Raw genomic sequence first — 17,364 nt, 5'->3', positions numbered from 1 at the left:
CACCTGTAATCCCAGCTACTCAGGAGGCTGAGGGAAGAGAATCGCTTGAACCTGGGAGATGGAGGTTGCAGTGAGCCGAGATGGCACCACTGTAGTCCAGCCTGGGCAACAGCATGAGATTCCGTCTCAAAAAAATAAAAACGTTTCAAAATGCTGATCTATGATCATCTCTTTCACAGGAGAGCAGGCGAGTCCTAACTATATGTGCCCAGTTCCTGAAGTGGAAGCTGCCCCAAGAAGTGTACTCTAAAGATCCCTGGCACGTCAAACCTACTGAAGCAGGAACAATCTGCAGATTCTTTGTATGTGAGCAATAATGGCTTTGTTAACCCTTTAACATACTGAGAGACCTATTTTCTTCTGACACACTGTTTAATGACAGAACATGGCATACAATAAATATTTCCCATTTCTTTTCACATCAGCAGTTGATATCTTTGAGCAGTGTTTTTTTTTTTTTTTTTTTTTTAAGACAGAGTCTGGCTCTGTCGCCCAGGCTGAAGTGCAGTGGCGTGATCTCAGCTCACTGCAAGCTCTGCCTCCCGGGTTCACGCCATTCTCCTGCCTCAGCCTCCCGAGTAGCTGGGACTACAGGCACCCGCCACCGTGCCCAGCTAATTTTTTGTATTTTTAGTAGAGATGGGGTTTCACTATGTTAGCCAGGATGGTCTCAATCTCCTGACCTTGTGATCTGCACGCCTTGGCCTCCGAAAGTGCTGGGATTACGTGCGTGAGCCACCGCGCCCAGCCTATGACCTGTTTTTTATTGTGGATCTGTGTTTCTATAGTTTCCTCCCACCTGAGTCACAAATTTAGTTTCGATTGCTACCCTTAGTCACGAAAAGACTGATGGACTCTTAGGAGCCCTTCTAACATGGGTCAGAGGATACAAGGTCAGGTTGATGCTGAAAAAGTTACTTATGGACTGAATTGAAATGGAGTTATATATTGCTTTTATAACTATCTTGAATCCTTTCCTTGACTAGAACAGATTGTTTTACTGTCCATCAGGGCATGTCCAGGGAGTCCCAAGCAAGGGCTGCCATGCAGTATGGCCATGCAGCATGATGGCAGCATGCCACTTGTTCTGCCAGGACCCAGATGGTGTCATTTCTCTTCATGAACTCCACAGAAGCTACTGTGGCTGATCTCAGAGTCAAGCTTGAGCCTGGGCAGCCTCCACAAGCCCATCCATGGTTTTCTAGAAGCTGGCCCTAGAACCACCTAGCAGACCTTAGGAATGACTGACTGTTCCCAGGAGTCTTCCATATATATCACCTCTTTAGGACCCACAGAAGCTTTCTCTGATCAGACTTGCAGTGCCCTTGTGTCGGGGATTCCATTAGGGATTATCTTTTTGATCTGCACCCAAACCTATAGCTGATGCACTGATGACAGCATTTACAGAAGGAAATTTGGTGCTGTCAACTACAAGTTGTCCATGTTAATTATGCCCTAAGTTCTATCAAAATAAATCCTATTTTCCCCCTCTTATTTATTTATTTTTTGAAACAGAGTCTCACTCAGTTGCCCAGGCCTTGGCCTCCCAAGTAGCTGGGATTACAGGCTCGCACCACCATGTCTGGCTAAGTTTTGTATTTTTTTAGTAGAGCTGGGGTTTTGCCATGTTGGTCAGGCTGGTCTGGAACTCCTGACCTCAGGTGATCCACACAGCTCCACCTCCCAAAGTGCTGGGATTACAGGCATAAGCCACCACACCCAGCCTCCCCCTCCTATTCTTGAGGTGCCATCCCTATACAATATCCACTGAGAGGTACCTTCATTCACCCAAAAGCCAGGACAGGCCATAGAGAACCCGAGGATTAAAACTTTCTGAGGGGGCCAGGTGCAGTGGCTCACACCTGTAATCCCAGGACTTTGGGAGGCCGAGGCGGGCGGATCACAAGGTCAGGAATTCGAGACCAGCCTGGCCAATATGGTAAAACCCCGTCTCTACCAAAAATACAAAAAAGAAAATTAGCTGGGCTTGGGAGCGGGCACCTATAGTCCCAGCTACTCGGGAGGCTGAGGCAGGAGAATCGCTTGAACCCGGGAGGTGGAGGTTGTAGTGAGCCAAGACTGCGCCACTGCACTCCAGCCTGGGTAACAGATTAAGGCTCCTTCTGAAGAAAAAAAAAAAAAAAAACTTCCTGAAGGGAGCCTACAAGCTAGCAAAGGAGATAAAACCTCGATGTAAAAAAGTGTGTGCCAGGAGAGGAATACCTGCAAAATGCTCAGAGCAAGGTTAGGTCAGGCAGGCAAGCAGTCAGGGACAAGCTCATAGGGAGGCAGAATTCAAGGTGAAGCTTAAAGAACAAAGACTTAAATACAGAGAAGTCAAGATGGCTTTAGAAACATTGCAGGCACAATATATGGCATGAGTGGGTGCAAGCAAGGGACATTCACAGGATTTAGAATAACTTGGTCTAGGGACTTGTTATTCTGGTATAATACTCATTCAGCAACTGTAGTTATTTCAAACACTACTGTACTCTTTCTGATAGAGTCTCTGACCCCAGAAACTATGGTAAGTCTGATCAAAAGAGTGCTGCTGCTTCATTACTTTATACTACTTCTTTCCCCACTTAGGAAAAAAAGTGCAAGGGGAAAATTAACATCCTAGAACAAACACTGATGTACTCCAGGAATCCAAAACTTCCCATCAGAAGATCAGCAGTCTTGTTTGTAGGTACAAAGAAAGTCCTTTCATTCCTATAGTCACTTTTGTCCTATACTTTCCCAAATTGTGTTGGCAAGCATCCCTTCTTTTTTTCTTTTCCTTCCTTCCTTCCTTCCTGTTTTTTTTTTTTTTTTGAGGAGTCTCACTCTGTCACCCAGGTTGGAGTGCAGTGGCATGATCTGAGTTCACGGCCACCTCCACCTTCCGGGTTCATGTGATTCTCCTGCCTCAGCCTCCTGAGTAGCTGGGATTACAGGCATCTGCCACCATACCTGGCTAATTTTATTATTATTATTATTTTTATTTTTGAGAGAAGTCTCGCTCTTGTCCCCCAGGTTTGAATGCAATGGCTTGATCTCGGCTCACTGCAACCTCTGCCTCCCGGGTTCAAACAATTCTCCTGCCTTTGCCTCCCAAGTAGCTGGGATTAAGCTGCCTGCCACCACACCCTGCTAATTTTTGTAACTTTTAGTAGAGACAGGGTATCACCATGTTGGCCAGGCTGGTCTCGAACTCCTGACCTCAGGTAATCCACCCACCTTGGCCTCCCAGAGTGCTGGGATTACAGGCATGAGCCACTGTGTCTGGCCTAATTTTTGTGTTTTTAGTAAAGATGGGATTTCACCGTGTTGGCCAGGCTAGTCTCGAACTCCAGACCTCAGGTGATCCACCTGCCTCAGCTTCCCAAAGTGCTGGGATTATAAGCGTAAGCCACCACACCCAGTCAGTATCCCCATTTTTATGTATGTATGGTGTAGGGGTTTTATATGTGTGGGCAGGGGTGGTGGTTTGAGACAAGGTCTCACTTTGTTGCCCACGTTGAAGCACAGTGGCGTGATCATGGCTCGCTGCAGCCTCGACATCCTGGGCTCAAGCAATCCTCCTGCCTCCCTCAGCCTCTTGAGTAGCTGGGACTATAGGCCTGTGCCACCATGCGCAGCTGATTTTTTTTTTTTTTTTTTAAAGAGACAGGGTCTTGCTACATTGCCCAGACTGGTCTTAAACTCCTGGGCTCAAGCAGTCTTCCTTCCTCAGCCTCCCAAAGTGCTGGGATCACGGGCGTTAGTCACCGTACCCGGCTGTGAGTCACTGCACACGGCCAAGTATCCCCATTCTTTATGAAGATGACCTTGGAAAAAGGGGCTCTGCTACCTATAGGTAACCACCAGGCACATGGAAGCCCAGTTTTTTGGAATCGGCCTAATTATCAGAAGGCCGATTCCACCAGCTGCTTAGATGTCTTAATGATAAGAAAAATTTTTAGATATTCATTTCCAAGAGCAAAAGCCAGATCACAGTACTCATTGACTTTATCCTGCCTTTAGGCCTTTTATCGAAGTACATGGATCACAATGAGCTCAGGAGGATGGGTACTGACCGGATAGAGGATGGTAAGTGATAACAGTCCTTGAATTTGGGGTGTACCCATATTTTGGAAGGTATCAGAGGCAGCCGCTGTGGGAAGGCTTTATAGCAGAGCTGAGACCCTGAGCTCTAGAAAACCTGGCTTTTGTAGCAGGAATGCTATTGGTGATTTCAGCTGAATGACAGTCCCATTCCAGTCCAGTTTCCCCTTTAGGAAAGGACATGGCCCTGTTTATCTGGAAACTAGCTTTGATGAGTCTTGGGGACAGTTCCTGAGCCTGTCTGTCAGCAAATAAGACATTACCTAGAAATACTATCTTAGTAAATTATGATGATTCCTCACAAGTACCACAGAGATGACTGCAGCACTATTTTCTATAAGCAGTTGTCCTGTAACGTAGGTAGGACTTGGCAATAGAGATGTTTTATAGTCACATTTTTCTTTAATTTTTTTCTTTAATGTTTTTCTTTCAAATCCCCTTTTCTGAGACACAGGCATTCTTTTTTTTTCTTTCGAGACGGAGTCTTGCTCTGTCGCACAGTCTGGAGTGCAGTAGCCTGATATCGGCTCACTGCAACCTCCACCTCCTGGGTTCAAGTGATTCTCCTGCCTCAGCCTCCTGAGTAGCTGGGATTATAGGCACGCGCCACCACGCCCTGCTAATTTTTGTATTTTTAGTAGAGATGGGGTTTCACCATATTGGTCAGGCTGGTCTCGAACTCTTGGCCTCAAGTGATCCACGCACCTCAGCCTCCCAAAGTGCTGGGATTACAGGCATGAGCCACTGCACCCGGCCAAAACAAGCATTCTTTATTCCCACTAAGAAGTAGTCCTACCATTAGAAAATGCCATATGATGCTGTCTTACAATCCAAAATTATTACTTGTAGAATCTAATCAAAATCCTGAGCAATTCATTACTTATAAAATAAAAACATAACTGGTGAAACGGCTAGGAGCTAAAGTTTATTTAAGAAAGATCATGCCACTTTTCTCTAAGGTCTCCCACTTCCTCACAGATATCAGAAGCAAAGAACGGAGGCTGGGTGCAATGGCTCACACCTGTAATTCCAGCACTTAGGGAGGCTGAGGTGGAAGGATTACTTGAGCCCAGGAGTTCAAGACCAGCCTGGGCAACATAGTGAGACCCCGTCTCTCTCTCTCTCTCCATATGTGTATATATATATATATATTTTTTTTTTCTTCTTTTTTTTTGAGATGGAGTCTCACTCTGTTGCCGAGGCTGGAGTGCAGTGGTGCGATCTTAGCTCACTGCAGCCTCCACCTCCTGGTTTCAAGTGATTCTCATGCCTCAGTCTCCCAGGTAGCTGGGATTACAGGTGCCCGCCACCATGCCTGGCTAATTTTTGTATTTTTAGTAGAGACAGGTTTCTCCATGTTGTCCAGGCTGTTCTCGAACTTCTTACTTCAGGTGATCCACCTGCCTCAGCCTCCCAAAGTGCCAGGATTACAGGCATGAGCCACTGCACCTGGCCTCTATTAAAAAAAAAAAAAAAAAATTAGTCGATGTGGTGGTATGTGCCTGTGGTTCCAGCTACTCAGGAGGCCAAAGCGGGAACATTGTTTGAGCCCAGGAGGTCAAGGCTTCAGTGAGCCGAGATTGCACCACTGCATTCCAGCCTGGGTGACAGAGTAAGATTCCGTCAAAGAGAGAAAGAGAGGAAGAGAGGAAGAGAGGAGGGAGGGAGGGAGGGAGAGAAGGGAGGGAGGGAGGGAGAGGAGGGAGGGAGGAAGGTAGGTTATTCCAAGGGATAGGATTCTACATGGCTGATTCTGTTCAAATAAAAGGAAATTATTTTCTAATCTAAAAGGGGGACGAAACTTCCTTTTCCATTCAAAAGTTATCTTATGAAAGATCTAGAAAATATATATAATTATGTGCATATAGATTAGAATGAACCATATGTGATTAACATTTCATGTTCTGTGGAACATGGCCGGGTGTGGTGGCTCACGCCTGTAATCCCAGCACTTTGGGAGGCCGAGGCAGGTGGATCACCTTAGGTCAGAAGTTCAAGACCAGCCTGGCTAACATGGTGAAATCCCCTCTCTATTAAAAATACAAAATTAGCCAGGTGTGATGGCACATGGTGCATGCCTGTAGTCCAGCTACTCAGGAGACAAAAGTAGGAGAATCACATGAACCTGGGAGGCGGAGGTTGCAGTGAGCCGAGATGCGCCATTGCACTCCAGCCTAGGGACAGAGCGAGCCTTCATCTCAAAAAATAATAAATAAATAAATAAATAATAAATGTTCTGTGGAACATGTAGACAGACCTCAATGCAACAAGTGAAAGAAACTACAAACTAGTGAAGTGTTACATTTTGGAAGCAAACAAGATGAATTTAAAGGCAAAACACTGCTTAATAAATATAAAGCTCCAAATTATGAAGAGGTCTTGAGTGTTTTTGAGAGCTTGGAGAATTATACATAAAAAAGAGAACCTGGCCCGGCATAGTGGCTCATGCCTGTATTCCCAGCACTTTGGGAGGCTGACGGGGTAGATCACCTGAGGCCAGGAGTTCAAGACCAGCCTGGCCAACATGGCAAAACCCCGTCTCTACTAAAAATACAAAAATTAGCCGGGCATATTGATATGCACCTGTAATCCCAGCTACTCAGGAGGCTGAGACACGAGAACTGCTTGAACCTGGGAGGCAGAGGTTGCAGTGAGTCAAGAACGTGACATTGCACTCCAGCCTGAGCAGCAGAGCGAGACTCTGGCTCAAAAATAAAAATTAATTAATTAAATAAAATAAAAATAAAAAAGAGAACCTTTTCTAGGTATGATACCGAAGGCATATCCATAAAATAAAAGAATGGTAGATTTGTCTACATCAAAATTTTAAAAACCAACTTTGAAAAAGAGAGAAATAGTTAAAAGTGAAACGCAAACAATAATATGAAGGGAAATATTTGCAACATGATAAAGGGTTAATACCTTTAAATCAAATTAGAAATCCTCAAAAGAAAAGTGGCAAACAACATGAATAAGCGGTTCATAGAATAATTACAAATGGCCAATAAATAGATGAAAGATATTTGATATTACTAGTAATCAGAGGTTTGCAAAATAAATCATGATGAGATGCCAGTATGCGTTTTTCTGTCGGAATGGCAAAGATTACCAATTAATAAACTTTGAGCTGGACACAATGGCTCATGCCTGTAATCCCAGCAGTTTGGGAGGCCCAGGTGGGTGGATCACCTAAGGTCAGGAGTTTGAGACCAACCTGGCCAACATGGTGAAACCCCATCTCTACTAAAAATACAAAAATTAGCCAGGTGTGATTCAAGGAGAATCGCTTCAACCTGGGAGGCAGAGATTGCAGTGAGCCGAGATCGTGCCACTGCACTCCAGCCTGGGTGACAGAGTGAGACTTCGTCTCAAAAAAAAAAAGAGGGAGATTCTCCTGCCTCTGCCTCCTGAGTTGCTGAGATTACAGGCACCATGCCTGGCTATTTTTTGTATTTTTAGCAGAGACGGGGTTTCACCCTGTTAGTCAGGCTGGTCTCGAACTCCTGACCTCGTAAGCTGCCCGCCTCAGCCTTCCAAAATCCTGGGATTACAGGCACAAGCCACCGTACCCAACCTGACTTATCAATTCTTCTTTAGGAATTTAATCTATGAAAATAAGCAGAAATAATTACAGGAATGTTCATTTTAGTGTTATTTAGAATAACAAAAATGGGAAATAATCTAGATTGGAAACAACAGATAATTAAAGAAATTATAGCATATTCATATTGTAGAATTATATACAGGTTGAGCATCCCTAATCAGAAAAATCCAAAATCTGAAATATTCTCCACGCTGAAACTTCTTGAGTGTTAATGTGACACCACAATGGGAAAATTCAATATCTGACCTACCTCATAAGACGAAACACAATCAAGCAGTTGTGGTGGCTCACACCTGTAATCCTAGCACTTTGGGAGGCCAAGGCAGGCAGATCACCTGAGGTCAGGAGTTCAAGACCAGCCTGGCCAACATGGTGAAGCCCTGTCTACTAAAAATACAAAAATTAGCCGGGCATAGTGGCGCGCACCTGTAATCCCAGCTACTCAGGAGCCTGAGGCAGGAGAATCGCTTGAACCTGGGAGACAGAGGTTGCAGTGAGCCAAGATCTGTCACTCTGGATGACAGAGTGAGACTCTGTTTAAAACACACACACACACACACACACACAGTCAAAACTTTGTTTCATGCACAAAACTATTTAAAATATTGTATAAAATTACTGTCAGGGTATATGTATAAGGTGTATATGAAACATAAATGAATTTTGTGTTTAGACTTCAGTCCCATCCCCAAAATATCTCATTATGTATATGCACATCTTCCAAAATCTGAAACAGTCTAATTTCCAAAACACTTCTGCTTCCAAACATTTTGGATACGGGATCCTCAACCTGAATAGCCATGAAAAATATTATAGAATAATTTTCATTTTATTTATTTATTTATTTATTTATTTATTTTGAAACAGGATCTCAGCCTGTTGCCCAGGCTGGAATGCAGTGGCACGATCTCAGTTCATTGCAATCTCTACCTCCTAGGCTGAAGGGATCCTCCCACCTCAGTCTCCCAAGTAGCTGGGACTACAGGCACAAGGCACCACACCTGGCTAGTGTTTTATTTTTTGATATTATGTAGGCATAGGGTTTTGCCGTGTTGCCCAGGCTGGTTTTGAACTCCTGGGCTCAGGTGATCCACCTCCCTAGGCTTCCCAAAGTGCTAGAATAATTTTTAAATGACTCAGATAAATGATGATGTGGTATCATTAAATAAAACCAGCATTTGCAATTCCTAGGTCATATGGTTCCGTTTGGACAAAAAGTAAAAGTATATATATGTAAATATAAATGTATGAAAAAAAGACCAGAAAGATATACATTGAAAATAACAGTAGTTTTCTCTAGATGGTAGGATTATGGGTGACTTTTCTTCTTGTGCTTACGTGTAATGTCTAAATTTTCTGCACAATGAACACGTATTTATTTTGCAATATGAAAACATAAAAACTGCTTGGCACAGTGGCTCACACCTGTAATCCCAGCACTTTGGGAGGCCAGGGTGGGTGGATCACTTGAGGTCAGGAGTTCAAGACCAGCCTGGCCAACATGGTGAAACATGGTGAGCCGAGATCGTGTCACTGCACTCCAGCCTGCTCAACAGAAGGAGACTTCATCTCAAAAAAAAAAAAGAAAAGAAAACGTTAAAAACTAAAAGTTTTGTTTTGTTTTTTGTAATTAAAAGAGGATAGTGACGTAAGAGTTACTTCTAGGACCAACACAGGAACTTAGATATTAACATTAGACATGGCTTGGGAGGTCCCGATAATTTGACTTTAGAAAGACTACTTGGAATGTGATTATTGCAGAAGAGTGGAATGTTTGGCAACTCAGAAACCAGTAGGTTTTGTAGATCAAAATTGGAATCAATTCACTGATATATAAACTTTTAGACAGTTGGACCTGTAATCTAAGCTGCTATGGGCATGTAAGCTTTTTGCTATCTAGACCTTCGTTCATTTCCATAGATCTCAGGAGCTTTTACCTCCAACCTGTGTTTGCCTGCCGCTAGATCTGAGAGACCTGCTGTGTGACCCTGAGCCCTCGCTGTGCATCATCACCTCCCAGACTCTGTTACTAGTCCAGATGGCGAGGGCCGAACCAAAACCTAAGCAGAGAGTAAACTGGTTGCAGAAGCTCATGGGCAGGTCCTCTGCCTAGAAACACAAGGCAAGCAACATCAGGTAAAAACCAATCCTTTCAGAAACCACAGAAGCCACTGATGCCAGCCCCCCTTTTTTCAGACTTAAAACAATGCCAGCATGAAGCCACCTCTACCCATTTAATTACCTCCAACGTGTTTTTTGCTTTCAAAACCTTGAAGAAGATATAGAGGAGGGCACTTCTTAGTTTAAAATTGCAGATACAGTTTAAAAATCTACAGAGTTTTTGGCTGGGCATGGTACCTCACGCCTATAATCCCAGCACTTTGGGACTCCAAGGCAGCAGATCACTTGAGGTCAGGAGTTTGAGACCAGCCTGGTCAACATGATGAAATCCCGTCTCTACTTAAAATACAAAATTTAGCTAGGCATGGTAGCAGGCACCTGTAATCCCAGGTACTTGGGAGGCTGAGGCAGGAGAATCGCTTGAACCCAGGAGGCAGAGGTTGCAATGAGCCAAGGTCACACCACTGCATTCCAGCCTGGGTGAGAGTCAGACTCTGTCTCAAAAAAAAAAAAAAAAAAAAAAAGTTCACCTCTTTTTTTTGTTTGTTTGATTTCTTTTAGAGATAGGGTCTCCCTCTGTCACCCAAGTTCAAGTGCAGTGGCATGATCACAACTAACCTCGAAGTCCTGGCCTCCTGCCTCAGCCTACTAAGTAGCTGGAACTACAGGCCCATACAACCACCCATACCTGTTAAATGGCCCTTCATGCTGTTGTCTCCATCTCAGAAAATAAGATAGCCCTTAACTGCTACAAACCGTTCTTTGTCAGATGGGAAAGGCAAAACAGAAACAAGAGCTAATATAGGTGATGTTAGGGTTTGCCTATATCTACATCTTCTGCCTCCATTTAAATCATAAACTGGATTTTATCTTGCACATGCTATCTTAGCAAATATCAGCACAATTATTTGCTCTGTAAATAGAGCTATATTTGGAATAGGCAAAATAATACAGTGGAAATATTATGAAGTTCGGAGTGTGCAGGTCTGGGATCAAATGCCAGCATTATAGCTGACTTTCTGGAAACATTAAAAAAAATTATTTCTCAACTGCAGGTTCATGTAAAAAATGGAGATAGTGTTTTCTAACTAAAGGCTTGTTGAAAGGAATAAATGAAAGAGTATGTGTAAGAGGTATTACACAGATTGAGCACAGAGTACATATTTAGTGATTATTAATTCCCCTTCCTCCCCCTTGTACTGGACTCGCACCAGGGACTAAGAGCTAGAGATGAATAAGCTAATTTTTTTTCTTTTTCTTTCTTTCTTTTTTTTTTTTTTTTTGTAGGACAGAATCTTGCTATGTTGTGCAGGTAGGCTAGTCTTGAACTCATGGCCTCAAGTCATCCTCCTGTGTCAGCCTCCCAAAGTGCTGAGATTACAAGCATGTACCACCGCACCCAGCAGAATTCCAGTCTTGAGAAGCAGGTCAAGGACAGCTTCAAAAGAGATTCTAAATAAATGTTAATGTTACAATGTTAGTATGTCTGCTTAATTGCCAACAATATTAAGAATAAAATAACTTTTTTTTTTTTTTTTTTTGAGACAGGGTCTCACTCATTTACCCAGGCTGGAGTGCAGTGGCACGATGATGACTCACTGCAACCTCAGCCTCCTGGGCTCAAGTGATTCTCCCCACTGAGCCTCCCAAATAGCTGGGACTACAGGTGTGTGCCACCATGCCCAGCTAATTTTTTGTATTTTTGGTAGAGATGGGGATTTGCTGTGTTTCCCAGGATAGTCTCAAATTCCTGAGTTTAAGTCATCTGCTCACCTTGTCCTCCTAAGTGCTGGGATTACAGATGTGAGCTACCATGCCTGGCCAACAATCCATTCTAATAGTTTCATATTTAATGATGTATTTTTGTGAAATCCTTTATGGCCCTGTCTTCTTCCTTTTCCTTTCCCTTAAAAACCTCCAAGCGGCCAGGTGCAGTGGCTCATGCCTATAATCCCAGCACTTTGGAAGCCCGAGGCAGGCAGATCATGAGGTCAGGAGTTTGAGACCAACCTGGCCAACATAGCGAAACCCTGTCTCTACTAAAAATGCAAATACCAGGGCATGGTGTCATGTGCCTGTAGTCTCACCTACTCAGGAGGCTGAGGCAGAAGAATCACTTTAACCCAGGAGGCGGAGGTTGCAGTGAGCCAAGATCATGCCACTGCACTCTAGCCCAGGTGACAGTGTAAGACTCCATCTAAAAAAAAAAAGGAAAAAACCTCCAAGCAAGAAAAAAATCTCTGAATTGGTGTAATGGTAAATATATCCAAGTCTTCCACTCCTTCTCCCCTTTTTTCTATTTTCATGATTCCCTCTCCTATAACCGATATCAGATCCTCAAATGGCTCTAGGATAGGAACTATTATTTGTTGAGTACCTACTGTCTGCTTTAAGCATAAATGGAGAAAAATTTCTTACAAGCAGAAATTTTCTGGGAAAAGAGATTAGTTTGTGCTGGGCGACCAGTTTTATAAGTTGCTTGTGGAATTGTGGGAGACCCCCAACAGGCACACTGAACTAATTAGAAATAGTCACCATCAATCTGATTCTCAGGCTCTTGTTTGGTTGAAGAATATACACGGAGAGCCAGAGCTGAGCTATCTAGGGCAATGGAGGGACATTTTGGAGGTGATATGGGAAAAAAAGAAAGGAAATGGAACAACCGGCAGGTGAAGAATAGAAATATCTAATGGTTAATTGCATTAATTTTTTTTTTTTTTTTTTTTTTTGAGATGGCGTGTCGCTCTGTTGCCCAGGCTGGAGTGTAGTGGTGTAATCTTAGCTTACTGCAACCTCTGCCTTCCCGGTTCAAGTGATTCTCCTCCTGCCTCAGCCTCCCAAGTAGCTGGGACTACAGGCGAGCATCATCATGCCCAACTAATTTTTGTATTTTTAGTAGAGGCAGAGTTTTGCCATTTTGGCCAGGCTGGGCTCGAACTCCTGGCCTCAAGTGATCTGTCCACCTCAGCCTCCCAAAATGCTGAGATTACAGGCATGAGCCACCATGCCCGGCCCCCATTTCCCCCAATTCTTTGATATCTGGTTCAAGTATTCTTAGCTATTATCTTTTAGTTAGTGATGTGGATGAAATGCTTTTTTTAAACATTGTGGTTATGACTAAATAAAAATTGAGTTTGCATTTTTCCAAATTAAAGGAAAAAAAGGTAGCCATAAGGAATCACAAATATGACTAGGGGAGGGTGAGAAAGGGGAGAGTAGCAAATGAAAGCAGAGTTAGACAGGGGACCACCAGACCCTCAGTGCCTTGTAGGCCAGGACAAGGAGCTTGGCTTAACCCTGAAGGAAATGGGGAGTCGCTGGAACATTTTCAAACTTTTGGATTTTTGACAATTGAATAGATTAAAATATGGTTTTACACTGGCTTAAACTTGTATATATATATTTTTCCTATTAGAAAGATTGGGGCCGGGCGCAGTGGCTCACGCCCGTAACCCCAGCACCTTGGGAGGCCGAGGCGGGCAGATCACAAGGTCAAGAGATTGAGACCATCCTGGCCAACATGGTGAATCCTCATCTCTACTAAAAACTACAAAATTTACCCTAGCATGGTGGCACATGCCTGTAGTCCCAGCTGCTCGGGAGGCTGAGGCAGGAGAATTGCTTGAAACCAGGAGGTGGAAGTTGCAATGAGCCGAGATTGCACCATCGCACTCCAGCCTGGGTGACAAGAGTGAGACTTCATCTCAATAAATAAATAAATAAGTAAATAAATAAATAAATAGAAGGAAGGGAGGAAGTAAAGAAAGAAGGAAGGAAGGGAAGGAGGGAGAGAGGAAGAAAGGAAGGAAAGAAAGAAACAGAGAAAGGAAAGAAAGGAAAGGAAGAAAGAAAAAGAAAGTTGGGTATCTTTTCACATCTAAAAGCCATTTACATGGCTTTTCTAAGATTGTATGCAAATCCTTTCCCTGTTTTGTGGGTAGAAAGGCTTTATTGATCTTTATAATGCACTACTTCCACAGTGTAGACCTAGCTTAAAGATCACCACTTTAGTTTTTCCTCTGAGGAAAAAGAAGATTAAGAATGGTGAGGTCGGCCGGGCACTGTGGCTCACACCTATAATCCCAGCACTTTGGGAGGCCGAGGTGGGCGGATCACGAGGTCAGGAGATGGAGACCATCCTGGCTAACACGGTGAAACCCCATCTCTACTAAAAATACAAAAAAAAAATTAGCCGGGCGTGGTGGCGGACGCCTGTAGTCCCAGCTACTCGGGAAGCTGAGGCAGGAGAATGGCGTGAACCCAGGATGTGGAGCTTGCAGTGAGCAGAGATCATGCCACTGCACTCCAACCTGGGCGACAGAGTGAGACTCCGTCTCAAAAAAAAAAGAATGGTGAGGTCCAGCCAGGCATGGTGACTCACACCTATAATCCCAGCATTTTGGGAGGCTGAGGTGGGTGGATCTCCTGGGGTCAGGAGTTCAAGACCAGCCTGGCCATCATGGTGAAACCCCATCTCTACTAAAAATGAAAACAAAAAAGAAAAAAGCCAGATGTGGTGGCATGCGCCTGTAGTCCCAGTTACTCGGGGGGCTGAGGAAGGAGAATTGCTTGAACTCGGGAGGCAGAAGTTGCAGTAAGCTGAGATCTTGCCACTGCACTACAGCCTGGGTGACAGAGTGAGACTGTCTAAAAAAAAAAAGAAAAAAAAATGGTGAGGTCAGGTCTTGCCCCTGCCCCACAACTATCAACTGCTTAAAAAAAAAAAAAAAAAAATAGTTAGAAGGTTAGACAAGCAGTTTGTCCTAAGAGGGGCAAGTGCAGACTGATTTTCTGCTTAGGGCATAGCAAAGCTGGAAGACAAAAAAGGAAAAAAAAAACTAAGAATTTCAAAATGAAAGAGACATCTTGGGAAAATTAATTAGAACTTTCTTGTACTTTATTACACTTACTTTGTGATTTAGAATTGCGTATATTTTGAATTACATTTGGAAAGGTGCACACTATAATCTTTTTCATCTTAAAGGTCATAATCAGGCTCCAACCACATGCTTTGGGAGAACTCTGAAATATTAAACCACAACAGGGAGGCTAATCATAGAGGCTATCACACAATGGGATGAAAATAGAAACAACCTTCATATGTATCTGAATCAAAAATGAAGGGCACAGTAAATCTATTTCACTACCCATACTTTATTTTCTTTTTCTTTCTTTCTCTGTCACCAGGCTGGAGTGCAGTGGCATGATCTCGGCTCACTGCAACCTCCGCCTCCTGGGTTCCAGCTATTCTTCTACCTCAGCCTGCCAAGTAGCTGGGATTACAAGCGCCTGCCACCATGCCCAGCTAATTATTGTATTTTTAGTAGAGACAGTGTTTCACCATATTGGCCAGGATGATCTCGATCTCTTGACCTGGTGACCCGCCCGCCTCAGCCTCCCAAAGTGCTGGGATTACAGGCGTGAGCCACCACGCCCGGCCTGCCATACGTTATTTTCTATTCAGAAAAGCTCAATTTTGGGTTACATGGGCATGCCCTGGGATAATCAGAAAAAATAAAATCAGTATAAGGAAGAGCATATTGATTTTGGGTTTTTTTAAATGCAAGTAGGTGAGGCTGGGTTTGACAGATGTGTCCTTAGCTGGTTGGTTGGTTGTTTTTGAGACAGAGTCTCACTCTGTTACCCAGACTGGAGTGCAGTGGTGCAAACTTGGCTTACTACAGCCTCTGCCTCCCTGGTTCAAGCAATTCTCAATTCTTATGTCTCAGTTGCCCAGGTTGCTGGGATTACACAGGTGCACCCACCCGCCCAGCTAATTTTTATATTTTTAGTAGTGACGGGGTTTTGCCTTGTTGGCCTGGCTGGTCTCGAACTCCTGGCCTCCAGTGATCCATCTGCCTCGGCCTCTCAAAGTACTGAGATTACAGGCAAAGCAAATAAAGAATGAAACAACAAAAGAACGAACACAGCGATTTCTTGAAAACAAAAGTACACTCCACAGTGGGGAAGCAGACCCACACAGCAGCCCAAGGGCCCAGATACAGAATCTTCTTGGGTCCAAATATCCCCTAGAAGTTTCCCATTGGTCACTTTATGCTTACTCAATGTAACTGAAGTGGTAGCCCACAATCAGTCTGAGTGGTTGCAGAAAGCAACCAATCAGAGGCCAGGGTGAAGTTACAAAAGTATACTATTAGGCAAACAAAGACTCTCCCGCCATCAGTCTGATTGGTTGTGGACAGCAACTGTGTCCAGAATTAGTGGGTTCTTGGTCTCACTGACTTCAAGAATGAAGCAGCGGACCCTCGGTGTTACAGTTCTTAAAGATGGTGTGTCCAGAGTTTGTTTATTCAGACGTTCAGATGTGTCTGGAGCTTCTTCCTTCTGGTGGGTTTGTTGTCTCGCTGTCAGGAGTGAAGCTGCTTCCTGGTGAGTGTTACAGCTCTTAAAGGCAGCGCGTCTGGAGTTGTTAGTTCTTCCCAGTGGGTTCATGGTCTCGTTGGCTTCAGGAGTGAAGTTGCAGACCTTTGCAGTGAGTGTTACAGCTCATAAAGGCAGCGTGGACCCAAAAACTGAGCAGCATCAAGATTTATTGCAAAGAGTGAAAGAACAAAGCATCCACAGCATGGAACCCCAAACCGCTTGCCACTGCTGGCTGGGGCAGCCTGCTTTTATTCTCTTATCTGACCCCACCCACATCCTGCTGATTGGTCCAATTTACAGAGAACTGATTGGTCCGTTTTGACAGAGTGCTGATTGGTGCATTTACAATCCTTGAGCTAGGCACAGAGTGCTAGATGGAAAAGTTCTCCAAGTCCCCACTAGGTTAGCTAGACACTGAAGTAGCTAGATACAGATTATCAATTGGTGTATTTACAAACCTTGAGCTAGACACAGAGTGTTGATTGGTGTATTTACGATCCTCTAGCCATAAAAGTTCTCCAAGTCCCCATCCTGCTCAGGAGCCTAGCTGGCTTCACCTAGTGGATCCTGCACCCGGGCTGCAGGCGGAGCTGCCCGCCAGTCCAGAGCCCCGCCTGCACTCCTCAGTCCTTGGGCGGTCAATGGGACCGGGCGCCACGGAGCAGGGGACGGCTCCTGTCCGGGAGGCTCAGGCCACGCGGGAGCCCACCGCAGGGGGTGGAGCTCAGACATGGCGGGCTGCAGGTCCCTAGCCCTCCCCCGCTGGGAGGCAGCTAAGGCCCAGCAACAATTTGAGTGCGGCGCTGGCGTGCCGGCACTGCTGGGGGACCCGGTCAACCTCCGCAGCTGCTGGCCTGGGTGCTAAGCGCCTCACTGCCCTGGGCCGGCGGCGCCGGCTGGCCGCTCCGTGTGCGGGGCCCGCCGAGCCCCAGCCCGCGGCCCCCGGAACTTACACTGGCCCGCGAGCCCCGGGCGCAGCCCCGGTTCCCGCCCGCACCTCTCCCTCCACACCTCCCCGCAAGCAGAGGGAGCCGGCTCCGGCCTCAGCCAGCCCAGAGAGGGGCTCCCACAGTGGCACGGCGGGCTGAAGGGGTCCTCAAGCGCCGCCAGAGTGGACGCTGAGGCCGAGGAGGCGCTGAGAGTGAGGGCTGCTAGCACATTGTCACCTC

General features: G+C 45.0%; 1 protein-coding gene across 1 annotated transcript in view; it reads left to right on the top strand.

Annotated features, from left to right (window-relative positions):
- Nucleotides 1-11,348, top strand: part of MROH8 (maestro heat like repeat family member 8) — an 84,092-nt gene extending 72,744 nt beyond the window's left edge. The window contains exons 20-24 of the mRNA XM_023227999.2: nt 180-302; nt 2,590-2,689; nt 4,006-4,071; nt 9,655-9,826; nt 11,099-11,348. Coding sequence (XP_023083767.1) covers nt 180-302; nt 2,590-2,689; nt 4,006-4,071; nt 9,655-9,803 — 438 coding nt within the window. The 3' untranslated portion in view covers nt 9,804-9,826; nt 11,099-11,348. The remainder of the gene's footprint in view (nt 1-179; nt 303-2,589; nt 2,690-4,005; nt 4,072-9,654; nt 9,827-11,098) is intronic.
- The last annotated feature ends 6,016 nt before the right edge of the window (nt 11,349-17,364 follow it).

Source organism: Piliocolobus tephrosceles, chromosome 20 (assembly GCF_002776525.5).
Source record: "Piliocolobus tephrosceles isolate RC106 chromosome 20, ASM277652v3, whole genome shotgun sequence".
NCBI classification, from domain to species: domain Eukaryota; kingdom Metazoa; phylum Chordata; class Mammalia; order Primates; family Cercopithecidae; genus Piliocolobus; species Piliocolobus tephrosceles.
This window is presented reverse-complemented; position numbering and strand designations above follow the sequence as displayed.